Raw genomic sequence first — 22717 nt, 5'->3', positions numbered from 1 at the left:
TGTTTTCTCACACAATTGCATAGCCTATAGAAATGTTGCACAACATGAGCTCATGGGGACTCATTAAGTGTTTGATTAGATTTTATATCACATTTGCATCGATGTCAAGAGTGATTAGAGGGACAATAGAGTGCTGAGTACCAGGCAGTTAGCAAATTTGGAAGGCTACTAATGACCATCAGCAGTATCAGACCAGAAGCCTAATTACCGTGACTAAACAGTCACGTGGAATTTGACTGCCTTCATGACTCGTGACCACCGGTGTGGCGGTAATATGGTCACCATCACAGCCCTAATCACAGTGCATTTCTTACTGATTGAGCAACCAACATCTTTGTCAATGCAGTGAACAGAGACATAACCCAGTGACCCTATTCTCAACCATGAGATTCTTGAGATGGGTCATTCCCAGCCAATCAGCCTCAGGGCACCTCATTCTTTCATTGTCAACCATGTATCACAGTGCCACCAGATCATTGAAAAACCACACACTTTAAAATAGGTAGTAGGCCTACACCTAGTGTACCCATGGGGTAGTTTATACCATTAAAGTAGAGAGATGGTCTCATCTGAGAAGAAAGTATGACTTACGTATGTTTGCTATTATTAGATCCCCAGGGACACAGCATACATTTCTCCCCAGTGTTCTGGAATGGCCTAGCCATCCTTCTCTAGTGTGAGACACAGCCTTATTGTCTTCTCAGACATGTCAGTATTTTGGGTGTGATCTAAGCATGCGTATAGGGTGAGAGAGCCTTATTGTCTTCTCACACGTGTCAGTATTTTGGGTGTGATCTAAGCATGCGTATAGGGTGAGAGAGCCTTATTGTCTTCTCAGACATGTCAGTATTTTGGGTGTGATCTAAGCATGCATATAGTGGGTGAGAGAGCCTTACTGTCTTAGACGTGTCAGTATTTTGGGTGTGATCTAAGCATGCATATAGTGGGTGAGAGAGCCTTATTGTCTTAGATGTGTCAGTATTTTGGGTGTGATCTAAGCATGCGTATAGGGTGAGAGAGCCTTATTGTCTTAGATGTGTCAGTATTTTGGGTGTGATCTAAGCATGCGTATAGCGGGTGAGAGAGCCTTATTGTCTTAGACGTGTCAGTATTTTGGGTGTGATCTAAGCATGCGTACAGGGTGAGATAGCCTTATTGTCTTAGACGTGTCAGTATTTTGGGTGTGATCTAAGCATGCGTATAGGGTGAGATAGCCTTATTGTCTTAGACGTGTCAGTATTTTGGGTGTGATCTAAGCATGTGTATAGGGTGAGAGAGCCTTATTGTCTTAGACGTGTCAGTATTTTGGGTGTGATCTAAGCATGCGTATAGGGTGAGAGAGCCGCTGGGCATCAAAACTGCTACTGATAGGGTTCGAGTCTTTATTTGACATGAACAATGAATTGTCTCGGCTATATTTGAACAGTAAATCTTAACAGAGTGTGACAACATAGAAAAGAGAAGTGAAATGCTTTATGAAACTCCTAAATAGGACATTTACAGTGATCATCATCATCATCATCATCATCGTCATACAGACCACAAGCTGTTTCAAGCTGACTCATGGGTTTCAGGCAAGCTGAAGGAGAACTAAGTCTTCTAAATAAAAAGGTACAAATAAAAATGTATTAACTTACTGTTACTAATATCTGTATTGTAATGATAAAGGGAACTGTGGGAACATAGCTTCTCCAGAAACTGGTTTAAACTCTTTTATTTTATCTCTATGAAGATGCACTTCTAAAAGTGAATTGACAAATATATATTTTCTAACTGTTGCCATTGTGTGTGTATGTGTGTGTGTGCTTGCATGCGTGCGTATGTTGGTAGGACGGGAGGTTACAGGAAAAAAGCCAAAGTTATGCAAAAAGAATGTTGTGTTAACACCTTCAACACCATTGGTGCCTGGTATTTTCCCCTGCATTCTTTCAATTAACCTGGAGTGTGTTTATACAAGTCGCTGGGTGCATCCCAAATGGCACTCTATTCCCTCTGTAGAGTACTACATTTGACCAGGGCCCATAGGGCTCTCGTCAAAAGCAGTACACTTTATAGGGAACAGGGTGCCATTTGGGACACACACACACTGTAGCAAGTTGTGTGTACACTAGCTATTACAATCAGGAAGTGTGATACTAATAAGGTGTGGCCTGTGGACGGTAGATAACATGACATGAGCATGCAGCCATGTAACCTATAAAGCCTCTCAGTCACTCTCTTCTGTTTCAGCAGCTGTCTGCACGTCGACAATGGCACATAAACATATATTGTGGATCTTTACCCTAACTGCTTCACTCAATCTCTCAGGTAAGTCATTGGATACACCCATCTCCACACAATACAATGACAGGTTAACTAAACCCCAGTCAGCCATCTTCTCAGTGCACTTTAATCAGACTACTACAGTGACTGTATAGATATTTTCATGGGAGAAAGTAAAACAAGGATTTCTAAAGTGAGGAATAAATATAATATGAGTTGTTTAATACTGCAAAAATATTTAGATGAAGAGGGGGAAATAATATCTCTACTGTATATGTTTTTCTGAGGGAGTGAAATAATGTTTTGGTTAAATTGGAAGTCTATGTGAGCTTTCAGATTTCCACATGGATTTGTTAAGTAACAGAATTCGAAATAGCAGCAAAAGTACAACGCGTGTACAAAACATTAGGATGACAGAGACTGACCAGGTGAATCCAGCTGAATGCTATGATCCCTTATTGATGTCACTTGTTAAATCCACTTCAATCAGTGTAGATTTCAGTCGAAACTACTTTTTATCCATTTGTTTCTTTCATGGCTTCTGGAAATACAGAAAGTCATGATTAAAACCTGTGGCACCGACAGAGCACTAGACAGTGCTATCATGCTATCAGTTCTAGATAGTATAATAGTTACAGTAGTAATTACAGTAGTAAATTGTGTGGCTGTAACTGGACTTTATACCACAACAATGCCACATTTCTCAGTTCTCTCTCTCTCTTTCTCCTTACCTGATCAGGTGAGGTGAGTCAGGCAGGTACTACCTGTAAGCCCCTGTAAATACACTTAGTGATGAAACCTTAACTTAGACTCATTTTCACATTGTAGTAGTGTTAGTAAGTATTGACACACGTAGGGTGCATTCGTTACACAGATTTTGTTGAAAAACATTTCTTAAATGGAAGCAACCCGAATCAAACGAGGAGGGACCTTCCTGAATTTGTCCAACAGAAACGATCATATTGCTCTGTTTGCTTCCGTTTGGTTTTTAAACGGTAAACATTTTCCGTAATGAATAAATCCAAGGAATGGATAGAATGACAACACAGAGATAATTGCATTATCTGGTAAATTCACCCTGATTGTCGTGGGCATGGCCAGCATTTCAAAACCTTAGCTCTTCCAATAAGTAGAGACATGGAATGAGATTGCCTCATTTGCTCAGTATTGTTTGTTTTAATGTGAACCGTTCGTTGTAAAACATACAATTAAAAAGCCCGCAAATCATGCAAATTCACTTGAAAATACCCATACGTTTACAAAATATAATAACCTCATCCCACAGCTATTGCACAAAGGTGGAAGTGACTGGAAAACGAAATGACCAATATAATTACATAATTCCCAATGTTCCTCTGTGGCCCAATCCCAAAGCAGTGGATATGTATTGCAATTCAATGGCCATGGTCAAGTACAAATCAAAACAGGCCTGACAAAGAACAAGAAAAGGCATCAAAATAACGAAGCATCTGTATCCATTTGTGTCATACAAGAACAAAACATAACACAGAGTATAATTATTGCTGGAACGCTCATAGGAGCAGGAGTCTACAGTATGTCCTGGTTCTGTAGAGTGAGGCAGCCTGATGTACAAGTACATCCCCTGGACAGGATACAAGTCTATCACAGTCTATTATCGTATGCAAGGGTCAAACAGCCTGTGTTCATTGTGTATCTGCGGTATTCATTCTGTAGTTTGAAGAAACAATGTGTAAACAATAATGAAATGCATTAAAGTTCCGCACAAAGCCCAAGCTTATTAAAAGATAGGGCCAAGTCAGCAGAAGCTTTCATTACAAGATAGTTGCCGTAGCTCAACCAAAGGTCCAACTATGTTGTTAGTGTACGCACCACACATTAATTTGTCATGGTTTGGTAGACACACACAATGGAATAGCCCATACCCATAATTACAGGGTTGGCTGCACAAGGGACTGTGGGGATGAAGTGGCTGGAAGTTGATGAACAACCAGACGATCAAAATGAAATGTTCAGGAGACCAGGAATTTCAATAGAGTAACTTATATAAGGAAAGCCGGGATTGTGCTGCTGCAGTTCAAGGGCAAAACACTGCTATACTGCCACCTGACGGTTCCTTACCATTGGACCAGTCAATACCTGGAGACAAGCAGGCTAACATCATCCTCTCCAGGTTATTATGTTAAGAATAGATAGGATCAGTGTTGCGATAGACAAAGTTGGTCCATTGTTGAATTCTCTCTCATCTCTCTACCACTCCATCTCTCTCTCTATCTCCCCACAGTGAGTCATGGTCCGCTTGAAGGAGTGAGCGACTATGAGGTGGTCCGACCCATCAGGCTACATTCTCTGCAGAAAAGAGAAACACAAGTAAGTCTTCTCCTGTTCTTCCTCCCTGCACAGGAGCTGTTTTGATGTGAAATACACACCAATTACCAAAATATTATTTGTTAACAACTGTGTTTAATGCTTGTAATAAAGTGGTGGAAGACCAACCATGTTAATGTAGTGAGGAGATATTATACTGCATCTAGGGTATCAACTAATCCTAATTCTCTGTAACACTTTATTTGGATAGTCCATCTGTAGATGCTCTACAAAGTATCTACAGTCTATCAGTAACATTTCAACTAACTATCTACTAACCCTCACCTTAAACTTAACCTTTACCCTAACCCTAGCCCTAAATGTAGCAAGCAGTTGCTGATCAACAGACAGTATAGTAAACTATCCATATAAAGTGTGACCTAATTCTCTCCATCAGTCATCCAGACTGGAAACTATGAAGTATGCAATGAGAGTGGGTGGGAAAGACATTGAGATGCATCTGGAGAAGAATGGGTATGTACTCTAGCAAAAGCCTCCTTCAATCTTTTTCTCCAAAATGTTAACCTCTCACACAACATCAGTAGAATGATCACATGCTTCTTCATTCCCCTTAAGAACGGTCAGTATGTAGAGAACTGTCTTACCACAGTGTAATTTTCAGTTCTCCTTTATAATCACACACTGCATCATTGTCAAACGTCATTAATGGAATGACACAATTTTGTTTTACCACAGCATAAATTCCTTTGAACATGTAGGTGCCTGATGAAATAATGGAATGAATAACTTTATTTTGGTTCCCTCAGCGAATTACTCACCAACGACTATAGTGAGACTTACTACACTGAGGATGGTACACCAGTCACCTCTACGCCTCAGGATGTGGTAAGTGATTATAACAAACCCTTGATAGGTAGCAGGAGGCTGTGTAGAAGTGTCTTGATTAGAAGGCCCTTAAACCTTTAAATGAATTCTCTTCTCCAGGACCACTGCTACTACCACGGCACTATTGTGAATGACAGTGAGTCAACGGTCAGCATGAGCACCTGCGATGGACTCAGGTAGGCAGCCCCACATTTCTACAGCAAAGTTTTAGAACACCAATCATTCAAGGGTTTTTCTTTATTTTTACTATTTTCTATGTTGCAGAATTATAGTGAAGACATCAAAACTATGAAATAACACATATGGAATCATGTAGTAACCAAAGAAGTGTTAAACAAATCAAAATATATTTTATATTTGAGATTCTTCAAATATCCACCCTTTGCCATGACAGCTTTGCACACTCTTGGCATTCTCTCAAACAGCTTCATGAGGCTTCATTAACAGATGTGCATTCTTAAAAGTTAATTTGTCAAATTTATTTACTTCTTAATGCATTTGAGCCAATCAGTTGTGTTGTGACGAGGTAGGGGGGGAATTACAGAAGATAGCCCTATTTGGTAAAAGACCAAATCCATATTATGACAAGAACAGCTCAAGAAAGCAAAGAGAAACGACAGTCCATCATTACTTTAAGACATGAAGGTCAGTCAATACGGAAAATTTCAAGAACTTGGAAAATTTCTTCAAGTGCAGTTGCAAAAACCATTAAGCGCTATGATGAAACTGGCTCTGGCTCTCATGAGGACCGCCACAGGAATGGAAGACCCAGAGTTACCTCTGCTGCAGAGGATAAGTTCATTAGAGTTACCAGCCTCAGAAATTGTAGCCCAAATACATTTTTCACAGAGTTCAAGTAACAGACACATCTCATCATCAACTTTTCAGAGGAGACTGTGTGAATCAGGCCTTCATGGTCAAATTGCTGCAAAGAAACCACTACTAAAGGACACCAATAGGAGGAAGAGACTTGCTTGGGGCAAGAAACACGAACAATGGACATGAGACCGGTGGAAATTTGTCCTTTCGTCTGGTCCAAATGGGAGATTTTTGGTTCAAACCGCTGTGTCTTTGTGAGATGCAGTGTGGGTGAACGGATGATCTCCGCATGTGTATTTCCCACCATAAAGCATGGAGGAGGAGGTGTTCTGGTGTGGGGGTGCTTTGCTGGTGACACTGTCTGTGATCTATTCAGAATTCAAGGCATACTTGACCAGCATGGCTACCACAGCATTCTGCATCGATACGCCATCCCATCTGGTTTGGGCTTAGTGAGACTATCATTTGTTTTTCAACAGGAAAATGACCCAACACACCTCCAGGCTGTGTAAGGGCTATTTTACCAAGAAAGAGAGTGATGGAGTGCTGCATCAGATGACCTGGCCTCCACAATCGCCCGACCTCAACCAAATTGAGATGGTTTGGGATGAGTCGCACCGCAGAGTGAAGGAAAAGCAGCCAACAAGTGCTCAGCACATGTGGGAACTCCTTCAAGACTGTTGGAAAAGCATTCCAGGTGAAGCTGGTTGAGAGAATGCCAAGAGTGTGCAAAGCTGTCATCAAGGCAAAGGGTGGCTATTTGAAGAATCTCAAATATAAAATATATTTTGATTTGTTTGACACTTTTTTGGTTACTACATGATTCCATATGTTTTATTTCATAGTTTTGATGTATTTCTATAATGTAGAAAATAGTAAAAATAAAGTAAAACCCTTGAATAAGTAGGTGTTCTAAAACTTCTGACCAGTAGTGTAAGTCCACAGTGAAACACTATTTTATACCCCAAATCAGTTGTGTCATGTCAATTATATGTTTTTATTTTAGGGGATATTTCAGAACAGCCGCCCAAAGGTACCTGATTGAGCCTCTGTCAGGGGGGGATGATGGCGATCACGCAGTTCTGAAATACGAGGACCAGAGTTCCAAGCCGGTGGTGTGTGGAGTCACCAACACTAGCTGGAATGCAGACTACCCTCCCATAACTAGCAAGAGCCGCTCTCGAGCCTCAGTAAGACATACAATCTATTAATATATTTGAAATTTCCCCATTTAAATATAGTCTGATGTGGTATCTCACATCAAAACAGAAATAGAAGAACAGGAAATTATGTGTTCTAATGAAAGCCATTGATAGCTGAAACGTCAATCTTTTTAACTTTGCTTGAAAAAACATTGAGTTTTTAATGGTAAGCGAGGGTGGCGCCTTTTTCTTTTCAATGATGATCACATTTTTGGGGTTGCACCTTGACTCAAGTTGGATGAGCACACTACACTTCCTTCCTAAAAATAAATTAACCATATATATTACAACAATGGTTTCCTGTTTATTAGGGTCCATCTCTACTGCAACAGCAAAAGTATGTTGAGCTCGTCCTCGTTGCAGACAACCGTGAGGTAAGAACTCGCAGACAAATACGTCAGAAATACAAGTCCCACCTTTACCAGAATCAACACAATACACTTGAACATTTCATACGACAATATTTCGTTAACATTATTTAATTGGCCATTACTTTACCAAATTATATTTAGATCAAACCAACCTATATCTATAATAAACAAAAATATAAAACACAACATGTAATGTGTTAGTCCCATGTTTCATGAGCTGAAGTAAATGATCCCAGAAATGTTCCAATAGGCACAAAAAGCTTATTTCTCTCAAATGTGGTGCACAAATTTGTTTACATCCCTGTTAATGAGCATTTATACTTTGCCAAGATAATCCATCCACCTGACAGGTGTGGCATGTCAAGAAGCTTATTAAACAGCATGATCGTTACACAGGTGCACCTTGTGCTGGGGGACAATAAATGCCACTGTAAAATGTGCAGTTTTGTTACACAACACAATGCCACAGATGTCTCAAGTTTTGAGGGAGCATGCAATTGGCATGCTGACTGCAGGAATGGCCACCAGAGCTGTTACCAGAGAATTGAATGTTCCTTTCTCTACCTTAAGCCACCTCCAACGTCGTTTTAGACAATTTGTCAGTATGTCCTACCGGCCTCACAACCGCAGACCATGTGTAACCATGCCAGCCCAGGACCTCCATATTTGGCTTCTTCACCTGCAGAATGGTCTGAGATGATCCACCCAGACAGCTGATGAAACTGGGGGTTTGCACAACCGAAGAAGTTCTGCACAAACTGTCAGAAACCATCTCAGGGAAGCTCATCAGCGTGCTCGTTGTCCTCACCAGGGCCTTGACCTGACTGCCATTGTAACCGACTTCAGCGGGCAAATACTCACATTCGATGGCCACTGGCACACTGGAGAATTATGCTCTTCACAGATGAATCCCGGTTTCAACTGTACCAGGCAGATGGCAGACAGCGTGTATGGCATCGTGTGAGTGAGTGGTATGCTGATGTCAATGTTGTGAACAGAGTGCCTGATTGTGGCGGTGGGGTTATGGCATGGGCAGGTATAAGCTACGGACAATGAACACAATTGCATTTATCGATGGCAATTTGAATGCACAGAGATACCATGAGGAGATCCTGAGGCCCATTGTCATTCCATTCATCCACCGCCATCACCTCATGTTTCAGCATGATAATGCCTGGCCCCATGTTGCAAGGATCTGTACACAATTCTTCCATGGCCTGCACATTCACCAGACATGTCACCCATTCAGCATGTTTGGGATGCTCTGGACCGATGTGTTCCATTTCCCGCCAATATCCAGCAAATTCGCACAGCCATTGAAGAGGAGTGGGACAACATTCCACGTGCCACAGTCAACTCTATGTGAAGGAGATGTGTCGCGCTGCATTAGCCAAATGATGGTCACACCAGATACTGACTGGTTATCTGATCCTAGCCCCTACCTATTTTTAAGGTATCTGTGACCAGCAGATGCATATCTGTATTCCCAGTCATGTTAAATGCATAGATTGGGGCCTAATGGATTTATTTCAATTAACTGATTTCCTCAAATTAACTCAGTAAAATCTTAGAAATTGTTGCATATTGCGTTTATATTTTTGTTCAGTATACAGAATCTGATGAGTCAGTAGTGAGTAATGCATTGTGAAAAAGGATCTCCGCTGTTCTCTTGTGAGTGTACTATAACATTATGCTATTTCAGTACAAGAACATGAAGAGTAACCTCAGGGAGCTGCGTAAGAGGATGTTTGAAGTGGTCAACTTTGTCAACATGGTGAGTCAGTCACTGCAAGGTGGCAGTATTAGCAAACTGCCAGTAAATCCCGTATAAGATCCCCAACAGTTCCTACAATAGGTGTTTTTAGCAACATGAGTGTATTTACATACACTAGAGTTGCTTTCAGTTGTATTGGGTTCCACAAAAACAGTCCATGGGAAGCCAGAAGTTAAATGCAATTCCATTCCAACTTACTGTGCCGGTGGGAACAGAGCAGGAATGTTGATCATTATGATGGCTGGAATTTGAGACAAAATATCTAATGGACCATATTTTTTTTTTTTTTTTTTACCGTTATTTTACCAGGTAAGTTGACTGAGAACACATTCTCATTTACAGCAACGACCTGGGGAATAGTTTCAGGGGAGAGGAGGGGGATGAATGAGCCAATTGTAATTAAACAGGCTTTCCAAATGTGGATCTGTTGTACACCCACTTTCTCTCCGCTTAACTCATGTCAAAATAAAAGTTCCCCACAAGTTTAACATTTTATTCCACATATGGCACATGTGCATGACTTTTATTTTGACATGAGGTAAGCACAGAGAAAATGGCTCTACAACAGAGCCACGTTTGGAAAGTCTGTTTAATAATATGATATTTTTTTAGACCAACCGTCCTGCGGTTTCAACATTAAGTTGAAATGGAATTGTATTTAACTTCTGGCTTCCCACGGACTGTTTTTGTGCAACCCAATACAATTCAAAGCAACACTATTGCATGTAAATAGACCTGCGTCACTAAAAGCACCTAGACAGGAGCATGTCCCTGCTGTCCAGTCACCCAACACCTCCATGTAAAAAAAATTCCTCACCTTTTTGTCTTCTGTCTATGCTTGTACAGTACTTGTTTTCTTCTCTGCCTTGTGAAGGTCATTCAACTGAAACCTCACTATATTTGAACCCTATCAGTCGTGAGACCACAGCAAAAATGCCTATTTATTTAGCTGACCTTCATTTATCTGCATGTCCAGCCCTTATTTTGAAATCATATAAAAAAAAATTACATTGGATTTGTCACATTCTGTGAAATGCTTACTTACAAGCCTTTAACCAACAATGCAGTTCAAGAAATACTTAAGAAAATATTTACTAAATAAACTAAAGTGATAAGAAAAAGTAACACAACAAAATTACATAACAATAATGAGGCTATATACAGGGGGTACCGGTACCGAGTCAGTGTGCGGGGGTACAGGTTAGTCGAGGTAATTTGTATAGTAACTATGCATACAGCTGAAGTCGGAAGTGTACACACACTTAGGTTGGAGTCATTAAACTCGTTTTTCAACAACTCCACAAATTTATTGTTAACAAACTATAGTTTTGGCAAGTCGGTTAGGACATCTACTTCGTGCATGACACAAGTAATCTTTCCAACAATTGTTAACAGACAGATTATTTCACTTATAATTCACTGTATTACAATTCCAGTGGGTCAGAAGTTTACATACACTAAGTTGACTGCCTAAACAGCTTGGAAAATTCCAGAAAATGATGTCATGGCTTTAGAAGCTTCTGATAGGCTAATTGACATAATTTGAGTCAATTGGAAGTGTACCTGTAGATGTATTTCAAGGCCTACCTTCAAACTCAGTATCCCTTTGCTTGACATCATTGGAAAATCAAAAGAAATCAGCCAAGACCTCATGAAAAAAATGTAGACCTCCAACAACTCTGATTCATCCTTGGGAGCAATTTCCAAATGCCTGAAGGTACCACGTTCATCTGTACAAACAATTGTATGCAAGTATAAATACCATGGGACCACGCAGCCGTCATACCACTCAGGAAGGAGATGCATTCTGTCTCCTAGAGATGAATGTACTTTGTGTGCGAAAAGTGCAAATCAATCCCAGAACAACAGCAAAGGACCTTGTGAAGATGCTGGAGGAAACCGGTACAAACGTTTCTATATCCACAGTAAAACAAGTCCTAAATCGACATAACCTGAAAGGCCGCTCAGCAAGGAAGAAGCCACTGCTCCAAAACCGGCAAAAAAAGCCAGACTATGGTTTGCAACTGCACATGTGGACAAAGATCATACTTTTTGGAGAAATGTCCTCTGGTCTGATGAAACAAAAATAGAACTGTTTGGCCATAATGACAATCGTTATGTTTGGAGGAAAAAGGGGGATGCTTGCAAGCCGAAGAACAGCAGAGAGAACAGTCTGACTAGGGTGGCTGGAGTCTTTGGCAATTTTTAGGGCCAGTGATGTACTGGGCCATACGCACTACCCTCTGTAGCGCCTTAAGGTCAGATGCTGAGCAGTTGCCTTACCAGGCGGTGATGAAACCATTCAGGATGCTCTCGGTGGTGCATAATTAAGTGTTTTACCATTTTCTTTTCAGGACAACCAGGGCTACAAGTAGAACACAAAACAATTTGACATAAACAATTGCATTCATGAGTTTTATTGACATGTAAAAACCTGATAAAAAATGAATTTACATGAATGCTGTCATTGAAAATAAATTGTTTGCTCAGTGGGAAATGAATATCCAACTAGTCAGTGACAACTGTTTGGAGTTTGTGACAGCAACTCTGAGTATATTACAGTATGATTTTCTATGTAGAGCAACCCCTTTCTTTGTGTGGCTTGTGAGTGTCATAGAGCAAAACATGTTCATGAGAGTCTCCGATTTTCCTAGATATCCTTTAATAGTTTGTAGCTCAAACTAAAGATAAAGAAATGTTTTTTAAAAGTGCTGAGCCACAACACCTTATCTCACAAACACTGCTCTAGCTCCGCCACCCATTAATTGCACAGACTAATTGGTTGCAGAAATAGGCAAATCCAAATGTACAACCCAGAAGTCTGTAGCTCAAACACAGCGTTTTTATAGGGTTAGAAGTCCAAAACATGCAGGCGTCATGGTGGGACTGTAGGAAGTCATTGTTATCCAATGAACTGTTAAGGCCGGTTTCCAGGACACAGATTAAGCCTAGACAAAAAAGGACAAGAAAATAAACTCAACGGAGAACCTATCTCCATTTGTTTTAGTCCAGGACTATTCTTAATCTGTGTCCGGGTAAAATACCCTTACTTGTTTTAATGGAGAGAGTCTCACCTCACCATGCAATTAATCTGCCTGCAGGTATACAAGCCCCTCAACACCTTCATTGCCTTGGTTGGTCTGGAGGTATGGTCAGACAATGATAAGATATCAGTGACCGCCCCTGCTGGTGCCACCCTGGATGCCTTTACCAAGTGGAGGAACAGCAACCTGGTCAACACCAAGCATCATGACAACGCACACCTCATCAGGTAGGTCATGACGTACACAACTTATTAGGAAGGCCCCAACGCACACTTCATCAGGTAGGCCTGGACACACCTTCAAGTGGGCTACAATGCACACTTCATCAGGTAGGCCTGGACACACCTTCAAGTGGGCCACAATGCACACTTCATCAGGTAGGCCTGGACACACCTTCAAGTGGGCCACAATGCACACTTCATCAGGTAGGCCTGGACACACCTTCAAGTGGGCCACAACGCACACTTAATCAGCTAACTAAAATAAATGGAATTGTTCATCTAAAGTGCCTCACCTCTATCTCTGACTCTCTGATTAAACACATATCTGTGAGGCTCTCAAGGTTTGAGTTGAGTACAAGATAAACAGGATTATAAACTGGTTGGTTCGAGCCCTGAAAGCTGATTGGCTGACAGCCGTGGTATATCAGACCGTATACCACGGGTATGACAAAACCTGTATTTTTACTGCTCTAATTATGTTGGTAACCAGTTTATAATAGCTATAACGCACCTTGGGGTTTTGTGGTATAAGGCTGATATATCAGGGGGTGTATCCAGGCACTCCGCGTTGCGTCGTGCCTAAGAACAGCCCTTAGCCGTGGTATATTGGCCATATACCACACCCCCTCGTGCCTTATTGCTTAAATATAACACATCAAAGAGGCAGATAACACGAGCGCATACCGGAAGTCCTCCAATGACATGACTCCAACAAGATCACCAGGAGAGATCAGCCATTGAAGTTGGATGTCCCACCCAGTTGACTACATTAAAATGGTGGAATCTTTTGGACACTAGAGGCCTCTATCATTCTCTATTGGTGTGCTTGTCAGACAGCTAAATAGGGTCAGGTGACAGTCAGCTGATGGGTCACCTGATAAGGAGGCCATCTTGGTTTGGAACATTATTCTTGATAGACCCACATTTTAGTCATTTAGCAGACGCTCTTATCCAGAGCGACTTACAGTAGTGAATGCATACATTTCATACAATTTCATACATTTAATTTTTTTTTCCTGTGCTGGCCCCCCGTGGGAATTGAACCCACAACCCTGGTGTTGCAAACACCATGCTCTACCAACTGAGCTACAATCATTACCTTAACATGAGTATGTGACATGTATGGGTGCTTGATATATATCCATATGTGGGGTTCATATGTTTCTTGTTCCCTGTGTTTCAGTGGCATTGACTTTGAGGGATCGACGGTGGGTCTGGCCTTCATTGGGACTCTATGTTCAGATCATTCAGTTGGGATTGTGCAGGTAAAGTACATTTCATTAGATCTTGGCTGTGGTTCAAACTCATAAAAGACACACCCTCGTCCACTTACCCTCGCCTTATGCCCTTAGGGGAATCTCCGTCGCCATCTTGGAGGACGGTCCAAGGGATTAGCCAAGCAAGGGATGTTTGCAACGTAAGCCCCTCAGCCCTTGTTTTTAGTCAAGTTTACGAGTGTACAATTATGTTCACTCCGGGGCCTGAAACTCCCCATAATTCAATTTGCGACAATTGTACATCCACTAAGAAAAGTCCACGAAAACGTAAAAACATCAATGGAGAAGTCAACATACAAGTATAAGTAAAAACGAATGCAAATAAGTTAGAAATTGTGCTACTAATGCACATGATGGCACAAACACGTCTCTTTTAGAAATTGTAGAAATAAAACATTTTCCTTTTGAAGTTCCAGCTAGGCAGCCTAACGTTAGTTTGCTAAATAATTTGCTAGCTATCATACAGTATGCGTATATTCATAATTATATATTTAATATAAGTAGACATGCACTCATAATTTACTGTACCACATATAAAGCACCCACAAGCTACCGGTGGCCAAGGGTGGTCCATTTAAAAATAATTCCTTTCTCCCTCGCCCCTTGGCCTGCAAGTGTATACTCATCAGACGTCATGATACGTCATCAGAAGTGTCCTTTTAATTTGAGAGCTGAGGGTATAGGGTGTGTCTTTTAAGTGTTTGGACCGTATCCCTACATTTGCCTACACGATGAGCTGCCATTATTTGAATGTGGTAATAGTACTGTATTTGCTTGAGGTATTTCAACTAAATGTTGCTTCACGTGGTATTGCAATAAGGGGACAACAGAGAGATGTTGCCAAGTTTCCAAGAAGTGATGTTTCCAAATAAGAAATTGTGTGTTGAATTGCAAGGTTAACTCATTTTAGAAATACGTATGTGAAATTTAAAAAAAAATCATGTGAATGGAGGAAGTAATAATTTCAAATGGTAAATTAGCCAATGAACCGACATGTAGATAATCTAAAAAAGGAAGATCAATTGTAGTGCACTTTAATACAGTGGAACAGTAACTCATACTCTATAGCAATGTAATCACTAACCAATGCATCCATGTCAGTTTCACTGATATAACATTTATTTTACAAGAGAAATATGGTCCAACACATTCAGGTTTACTGAATGTTAACTATGGGTTTTACTACAGGATCACAACCCCAGGGCCATTGCTGTAGGGGCCACATTGGCCCACGAGATGGGCCACAACCTGGGCATGAACCACGATGACTCCAGTGCCTGTACTTGTTCTGGGAATAGTTGTATAATGGCTGGGGCCCTCAGGTAAGGACTGTTTTGAGATATAATCTTGTGACTAGATTGGAATGGTGTCAATGATAAACCATCTGATTGATTTTGTTGTACAAGGAAGAGGGAACCTCTATTAAAGAACACACAGGCATTGTTCTCCGCCCATAACACACACAGAGCAGCCATATTGCAAAAACATTTACATGGAACATAGCTCATGAGACTGTGTAGCAATAGCACAGTCGTGTGCTTCAGTGGTTTTATTAAGTGAAAACATAGCCTATTTGGGTAACTAAAGTGTTTCTTTCAGCTGGGATATCCCAAAGTCATTCAGTAGCTGCAGTAGTGTAAACTACGAGCGGTTTCTGAATAATCGTAACCCTGAGTGTCTGCTGGACAAGCCAGACTACCGGAATGTGGAATCAACCCCAGTGTGTGGCAATGGCTTCCTGGAGATAGGAGAGCAGTGTGATTGTGGCTCCCTGGAGGTGAATGAACCTATCATTTACATTTCCTTGCACCACCTTTTTCGTATATTTTCCCTCATTATCCTAGATCAACACGGCACCATTCAAATCATACAAAAGTATTTTGGTTCTCATGGAGTTAATACAAGGATGTCAAGTGATTACAATATATATATTATTCAAAGATATCTTTTACTAAAATGTTAACTTTAATCTTTGACCGCATCTGATCAAATGTAGAGTACATTTATTTTTCAACAAGACAGATGAAGACAAACACTTCTGGGAATAAGATTTACTCTTTGTCTGATCTTGCCTGTTTTCCTTGGCTAGGGGTAAACATAAGGAATGTATATGACAAGCACAGACCTTTCCCGATAACTGATGTAGCTCCTCCACCGCCCACCTCAGAAAAACCCGTGTTTACTAAGTTTGGGACATTTCTTTTCAAATGACTGTACTGACATAGCAGTAATGTGATTCAGATTGATCAAATTCAACATGCTTCACATTTCTGTGCATAGTACAGCAGGCTATTCTGTACATGTCCATGCACCGTATGATAGCCATACCTATATGTTAAGCAGGCATAAGAAACTTTGATTATATTTATCCACAGTTTACGTTCAAGTCAGAGTTGGAGTTAAGTAGAGTGATTTAGTCAAGTCAGTCTGTCCCGACCTGTTAGTCAGGCTGATAAGACACTATCTTATTATGTCCCTGTCTTGCTGAACCACTCCTCTCTTGCCAAGTCTTGTTTGCTTCAGAGGCCTGTAATTCCAGTTTCTCTTGATAGCCTACTACAGTACAATGTTTGTTTTACTTAGTCAGTGTATGTCTTAGTGTGGTGTAATACACTAAGGGGTAAATATGCAGTGGGAAACCGCTTAGTATCTAGTCCAAGTATACACATACACAGAGGCTTGACTATTTTAAGATACAGTATTTACATACCGATCTCTTTAAATCATTATCAAAATGACATGTGCTGTATGGTTTGATGTTGTTATAGGAGTGTACAAACCCATGCTGTAATGCCACCAGCTGCACACTGACTAAAGGCTCAGAGTGTGCTGCAGGAGCGTGCTGTGACAACTGTAAGGTGAGAGCAATAGTGTAAAGTATTTAAGTAAAAATACTTAAGTATTAATTAAGTCGTTTTTTGGGCTATCCGTACTTTAACTTACTATTTCTATTTTTTTTTTTTTACTTTTACTTTTACTTCACTATATTCCTAAAGAAAATGATGTACTTTTAACTCAATACATTTTCCCTGACACCCAAAAGTTATATTTTGTATGCTTACCAGGACAGGAAAATTTAATAATTCCCACTTATCAAGAGAACATCCCTTGTCATCCCTACTTCCTCTGATCTGACGGACTCACTAAACACATGCTTTGTTTGTAAATTATGTTTAAGTTTCAGGATTGCTTAATATAAGGAATTTTAAATGATTTGTACTTGTAGTTTGATACCTAAGTATATTTTAGCAATTACATATACTTTTGATACTTAAGTATATTTAAAACTAAATACGTTTAGACTTTTGCTCAAGAAGAATTTCACTGGGTGACTTTCACTTGAGTCATTTTCTTTTAAGGTATCTTTACTTTTACACAAATAGGACAATTGAGTACTTTTTCCACCACTGGGTGAGAGCAGACCACAGTTCAACCATGCCTCTGCTCTGGGAAGATCTCAATTGCATACTCCATCTCCTTCTCAAACCCATTGGATGAGTAAGCCAGAGGTCCCTCCCCTCTGACCTTCTCCTCCAATGGGTTTTGAGAAAGAGACAAGATATTTGCAATTGAGATCTTCCCTCTGTCCACTCTTTACTTCCTTCTGTGTTCCTTTGATACAAAAGCCCTCTTGTGGACATGCAGCAGACACGCATAACTATGTCAAAGATTGTTTGACTCAAATGTACAAGTAAATTAAAGACATTTGACTTTCACTCTGTCATTTTATGAAACTTAAAAAGTAAAGGAATTACTGGAAGGAGAATATTTTCCATAGCATCACAATAAAATACATTTCCTTAGTCTTGGATATGTATTGTTTAGAACTTGTCTGGCAAAAGCAGCTTGCTGTGTCCCAAGTCGGTCTGCGTGTCAGCCAGGCTAGTTTTGAACTTCTATTTCAGCAAACAGAGTAGATTCAGAGTGCAGTTGCAGCATGACACGTCTTTCACCAAGCTTATAGACTATCTTGCCATACTCATGGCAGTCGGCTGCGGGAAGACTATCACGCTAGTGATACGAAACATGGAAACAACAACTCTCTCCACAGATATTGTCCTCGTCCAGAGAGTGCAGAATGAAGCATGATGACTGTGACTTGGCAGAATACTGCACAGGGAAATCAGCCGACTGTCCCGAGGACGTCTTCACTGTCAACGGGATTCCCTGTGATGGAGGACGTGGGTACTGCAACAACGGCCAGTGTCCACAGCACCATGACCAGTGTGTGAAAATGTATGGACCATGTAAGTGAAAGCATTTCCTTCCGTCTCAACAACACTGATGCACCTTTCATCTGTTTAGGTGATGTAGGTAGCTCTTCTGGTAACTATTCTCACACAACAACCTTACTGTTGCCTGTCATTTTCCATCTGTAGTGTATTAGTGTGGACACAGAGGACACACATGGTAGCTTCACTACTACTCTAACGCATTGTGTAACATTGGGCGTTATCCCCTCCTTAGCTGCTGGAAATGCCAGAACGTACTGCTATGAGCAGAACACCAGAGGACTGTACTACGCCTACTGTAAACGGCCTTCAAATGATCAGTACATCCCCTGCCAGAGACAGTGAGTCCCGACAAGCAATACCATGCTATTTTAATAGACCGTTTTTCTTACTCAGATTATAGTGTTCGTTACTGAAGCAGTGTATCACTGATATGATTCACCGTTGTTCTCCTCTGTAGAGATGTGCTGTGTGGGAAACTCTTCTGCAAGAACGGTAACGACAACCCCAACTACGGTCGCATGGTGAAATTCTCAGACTGCAAAGCCTCATTCTACGATGATCACACTAGTGATTTTGGACAGGTGGACACTGGGACCAAGTGTAATGATGGAAAGGTGTAGTGATATTTTTGGCTTTTCCCAACGAGGCTTCTGTACCTCTAGCTGTGTTTTGGGGAAATGAAATGAGACGTCAGATTTAATGTGGCGAGTGTTATTTTCTCTTAACCCTTGTTCCCTTTCCCGTCTTCTATAACAAGGTATGCAGCCAGAATGAATGTGTGGATTTTGAGACAGCCTACGGACCTAGAGTCACCAACTGCTCAGCACTATGTAAAGGACATGCGGTGAGTACAGTGCTTCAAGCGGCCCCTGTCTCTGCTATTTGTGAGCTTGGGGATGACTTACTTGGTCCTTGGCTCTTATAAGGAACATAGGCCATTGACAAATGTCCTCCGATTCACTCGGTTTGGGGCAGATCTTTCCAGGTCACACCACAAACAATAAAATAGAATTGTAGAAAACCATTATAATAATGTGTTTCTGTATTGTGCCACTTCAGGTGTGTAATCACAAAATGGAGTGCCAGTGTGAGCCAGGATGGTTACTTCCCGGCTGCGATACAAAGGATGAAAGCTTCACAGGTCTCTCCAGAGGTAGGCCCTTTAGACCTTGCTAAAGACATCCAGAAAATCTTTGTTTTTTTAAAACATGGTTTCAGTGGTTAAAAGGGATAATACTTCCCATGTCAATGCAATGTTACTAGAGTGTTAGTGTTTTACTACACAGGTATTTGAACATCTTCATGTAAAGTGTTGCCAAAAGATTTGCTCTTAGCTTTCATTCAGCTCATAGACCTTGCCATAACAGTCTCCCTCTCTGTGTGATTGTAGAAGGACTGATTGCCATTGCAGTGACAGTCACTCTGCTGCTCCTGGCTGCTATTGCTGGGGTAGTGGCTGTGTTCCTTAAGAAGAGACAACAGTCCCCCACTCTCCCTAGGTGAGTACACTAGGTGGCCCGTTTATAAAGACTTCACTGCAACAAGATGACCCTTTTGATGAATTGAAATATAATCTCTTACAAGGGAGACCTGGCAATTGAGGTCTTCTGAACGTAATGGGACTTCCTGAATAAATAAAGGTTAAATGAATACAAAATGTCACTGTCTGCTCATCCACCAGCTACCATACCCAGCAGAAAACCTATACCATGTACAACAACCACAATAACAAACTGCCAATCCCCAGCCAAAACAACGCTATGCCACAACAGGTAATAACAGTGAAATACCTTTTGATTTATAGAGCATCATCTCAATGTAGGATTTGGTTGATATCATTATTGTGTTCATGAACTGGACTTGTGCCTATTAGCTAATGCATCTCTTTACAATTTCTAGCCCAAGCGACCAAAGGGTGCTCCGCCCCCACCCCCTCCTGCTGCTAACCAATCACAAGCCCCAGCCCATGACTTCAGGGCCGTACGACAGGTAATGGTGATGGTTGAGGATATCAGCATCTAGTTATTATGATGGATACATCCTAAACAAATGCAACGGGCTTAAAAAAAAGAAATCCATTAGATTTCAATATATACAGTCCCTTCGGAAAGTATTCAGACCACTTGACTTTTTCCACATTTTGTTATGTTACAGCCATATTCTAAAATGGATTGAATACAAACATTTACTCAGCAATCTATACACAATACCCCATAATGACAAATGTATTAAAAATAAACAGAAATAGCTTATTTACATAAGTATTCAGACCCTTTTCTATGAGACTCGAAATTGAGCTCATATGCATCCTGTTTCCATTGATCATCCTTGAGATGTTTCTACAACTTGATTGGAGTCAATCTGTAGTAAATTAAATTGATTCGACATGATTTGGAAAGGCACACACCTGTCTATATAAAGTCCCTCAGTTGACAGTGCATGTCAGCGCAAAAACCAAGCCATGAGGTCGAAGGAATTGTCTGTAGAGCTCCGAGACAGGATTGTGTCGAGGCACAGATCTGGGGAAGGGTACCAAAAAAACGTCTGCAGCATTGAAGGTCCCCAAGAACACAGTGGCCTCCATCATTCTTAAATGGAAGAAGTTTGGAACCACCAAGAGTCTTCCTAGAGCTGGCCACCCGGTCAAACTGAGCAGTCGGGGGACAGGGAGGGCCTTGGGCAGGGAGGTGAACAAGAACCCGATAGTCACTCTGAGATAGCTCTAGAGTTCCTCTGTGGAGATGGGAGAACCTTCCAGAAGGACAACCATCTCTGCAGCACTCCACCAATCAGGCCTTTAAGGTAGAGTGGCCAGACGGAAGCCACTCCTCAGTAAAAGGCACATGACAGCCCACTTGGAGTTTGCCAAAAGGCACCTAAAGACTCTCAGACCATGAGGAACAAGATTCAAGATTGAACTCTTTGGCCTGAATGCCAAGTGTCACGTCTGGAGGAAACCTGGGACCATCACTACAGTGAAGCATGGTGGTGGCAGCATCGTGCTGTGGGGATGTTTTTCAGGGGCAGGAAGTTGGAGACTAGCGAGGAGAGGCAAAGATGAACGGAGCAAAGTACAGATAGGAAATCACCTTCCAACAGGACAACGACCCTAAGCACACAGCCAAGACAATGCAGGAATGGCTTCAGGACAAGTCTCTGAATGTCCTTGATTGGCCCAGCCAGAGCCCGGACTTAAACCTGATCGAACATCTTTGAAGAGACCTGAAAATAGCTGTGCAGCAACACTCCCATCCAACCTGACAGAGCTTGAGAGGGTCTTTAGATAAGAATGGGAGAAACTCCCCAAATGCAGGTGTGCCAAGCTTGTAGTGTCATACCCAAGAAGACTCAAGGCTGTAATCGCTGCCAAAGGTGCTTCAACAAAGTACAGAGTCAACGGTCTGAATACTTATGTAAATGTGATATTTCCATTTTGATGTAAAAAATGTCTAAAAAAGCGTTTTATTGTTTTGTCATTATGGGGTATTATGTGTAGATTGATGAGGGGGGAAAAAAACTATTTAATCAATTTTAGAATAAGGCTGTAACCTAAATAAATGTGGAAAAAGTAAAGGGATCTGAATACTTTCTGAAGGCACTGTAGTCTCCGAAGACAAATGGGTTAGCTCCCACATAGTGCTGTTTCCCTAGACTAATATATAGACAACAATAGTTAAAGGGATGGTTAATTAAATGTTAATGTTCGGACAAAATTTCAGGCTTAAGTTAAACAATGTCATTTATCTTCCAGGCTTTGAGGCCCCCACCCCCACGGGTCTGATGTCGCCATCGAGAGGAGAGGAAACAGGAGGATCACACAGATCTTACCAAGACATCAAATGCAGGGCCGCCAGAGCTGAGTGCAGTCAGTGCATTGAGACCTCACGTCTTTGGGATAATTTTACAGATACAGTTGAAGTTGGAAGTTTACATACACCTTAGCCAAATACATTTAAACTCAGTTTTTCACAATTCCTGACATTTAATCCTAGTAACAATTCCATCTTAGGTCAGTTAGGATCACCACTTTATTTTAAGAATGTGAAAAGTCAGAATAATAGTAGAGAGAATTATTTATTTCAGCTTTTATTCTTTTCATCACATTCCCAGTGGGTCAGAAGTTTACATACACTCAATTAGTATTTGGTAGCATTGGCTTTAAATTGTTTAACTTGGGTCAAACTTTTCAGGCAGCCTTCCACAAGCTTCCCACAATAAGTTGGGTGAATTTTAGCCCATTCCTCCTGACAGAGTTGGTGTAACTAGGTCAGGTTTGTAGGCCTCCTTGCTCGCACACGCTTTTTCAGTTCTGCCCACAAA

General features: G+C 41.1%; 1 protein-coding gene across 3 annotated transcripts in view; it reads left to right on the top strand.

Moving 5' to 3' along the window:
• The window catches only part of LOC115200381 (zinc metalloproteinase-disintegrin-like lachestatin-2), a 30333-nt gene extending 7964 nt beyond the window's left edge, over positions 1-22369 (top strand). Inside the window, exons 2-24 of one of the 3 annotated variants that reach the window (XM_029763408.1) lie at positions 1575-1611; positions 2233-2307; positions 4526-4611; positions 5006-5082; positions 5376-5454; positions 5554-5630; positions 7280-7463; positions 7787-7849; positions 9549-9620; positions 12722-12891; positions 14069-14150; positions 15351-15484; positions 15762-15939; positions 16931-17020; positions 18214-18409; positions 18630-18735; positions 18855-19011; positions 19155-19241; positions 19457-19550; positions 19788-19896; positions 20079-20169; positions 20297-20386; positions 22149-22369. In XM_029763408.1, coding sequence (XP_029619268.1) covers positions 2250-2307; positions 4526-4611; positions 5006-5082; positions 5376-5454; positions 5554-5630; positions 7280-7463; positions 7787-7849; positions 9549-9620; positions 12722-12891; positions 14069-14150; positions 15351-15484; positions 15762-15939; positions 16931-17020; positions 18214-18409; positions 18630-18735; positions 18855-19011; positions 19155-19241; positions 19457-19550; positions 19788-19896; positions 20079-20169; positions 20297-20386; positions 22149-22178 — 2310 coding nt within the window. In that variant the 5' untranslated portion in view covers positions 1575-1611; positions 2233-2249 and the 3' untranslated portion in view covers positions 22179-22369. Of the gene's footprint in view, positions 1-1492; positions 1612-2232; positions 2308-4525; positions 4612-5005; positions 5083-5375; positions 5455-5553; positions 5631-7279; positions 7464-7786; positions 7850-9548; positions 9621-12721; positions 12892-14068; positions 14151-15350; positions 15485-15761; positions 15940-16930; positions 17021-18213; positions 18410-18629; positions 18736-18854; positions 19012-19154; positions 19242-19456; positions 19551-19787; positions 19897-20078; positions 20170-20296; positions 20387-22148 lie in introns of all 3 variants that reach the window. The other 2 variants (XM_029763405.1, XM_029763407.1) reach the window with 2 other exon arrangements.
• The last annotated feature ends 348 nt before the right edge of the window (positions 22370-22717 follow it).

This window comes from Salmo trutta, chromosome 9 (genome assembly GCF_901001165.1).
Source record: "Salmo trutta chromosome 9, fSalTru1.1, whole genome shotgun sequence".
NCBI classification, from domain to species: domain Eukaryota; kingdom Metazoa; phylum Chordata; class Actinopteri; order Salmoniformes; family Salmonidae; genus Salmo; species Salmo trutta.
The sequence above is the reverse complement of the archived record's forward strand: the minus strand, read 5'-3'. Positions and strand labels throughout refer to the sequence as shown.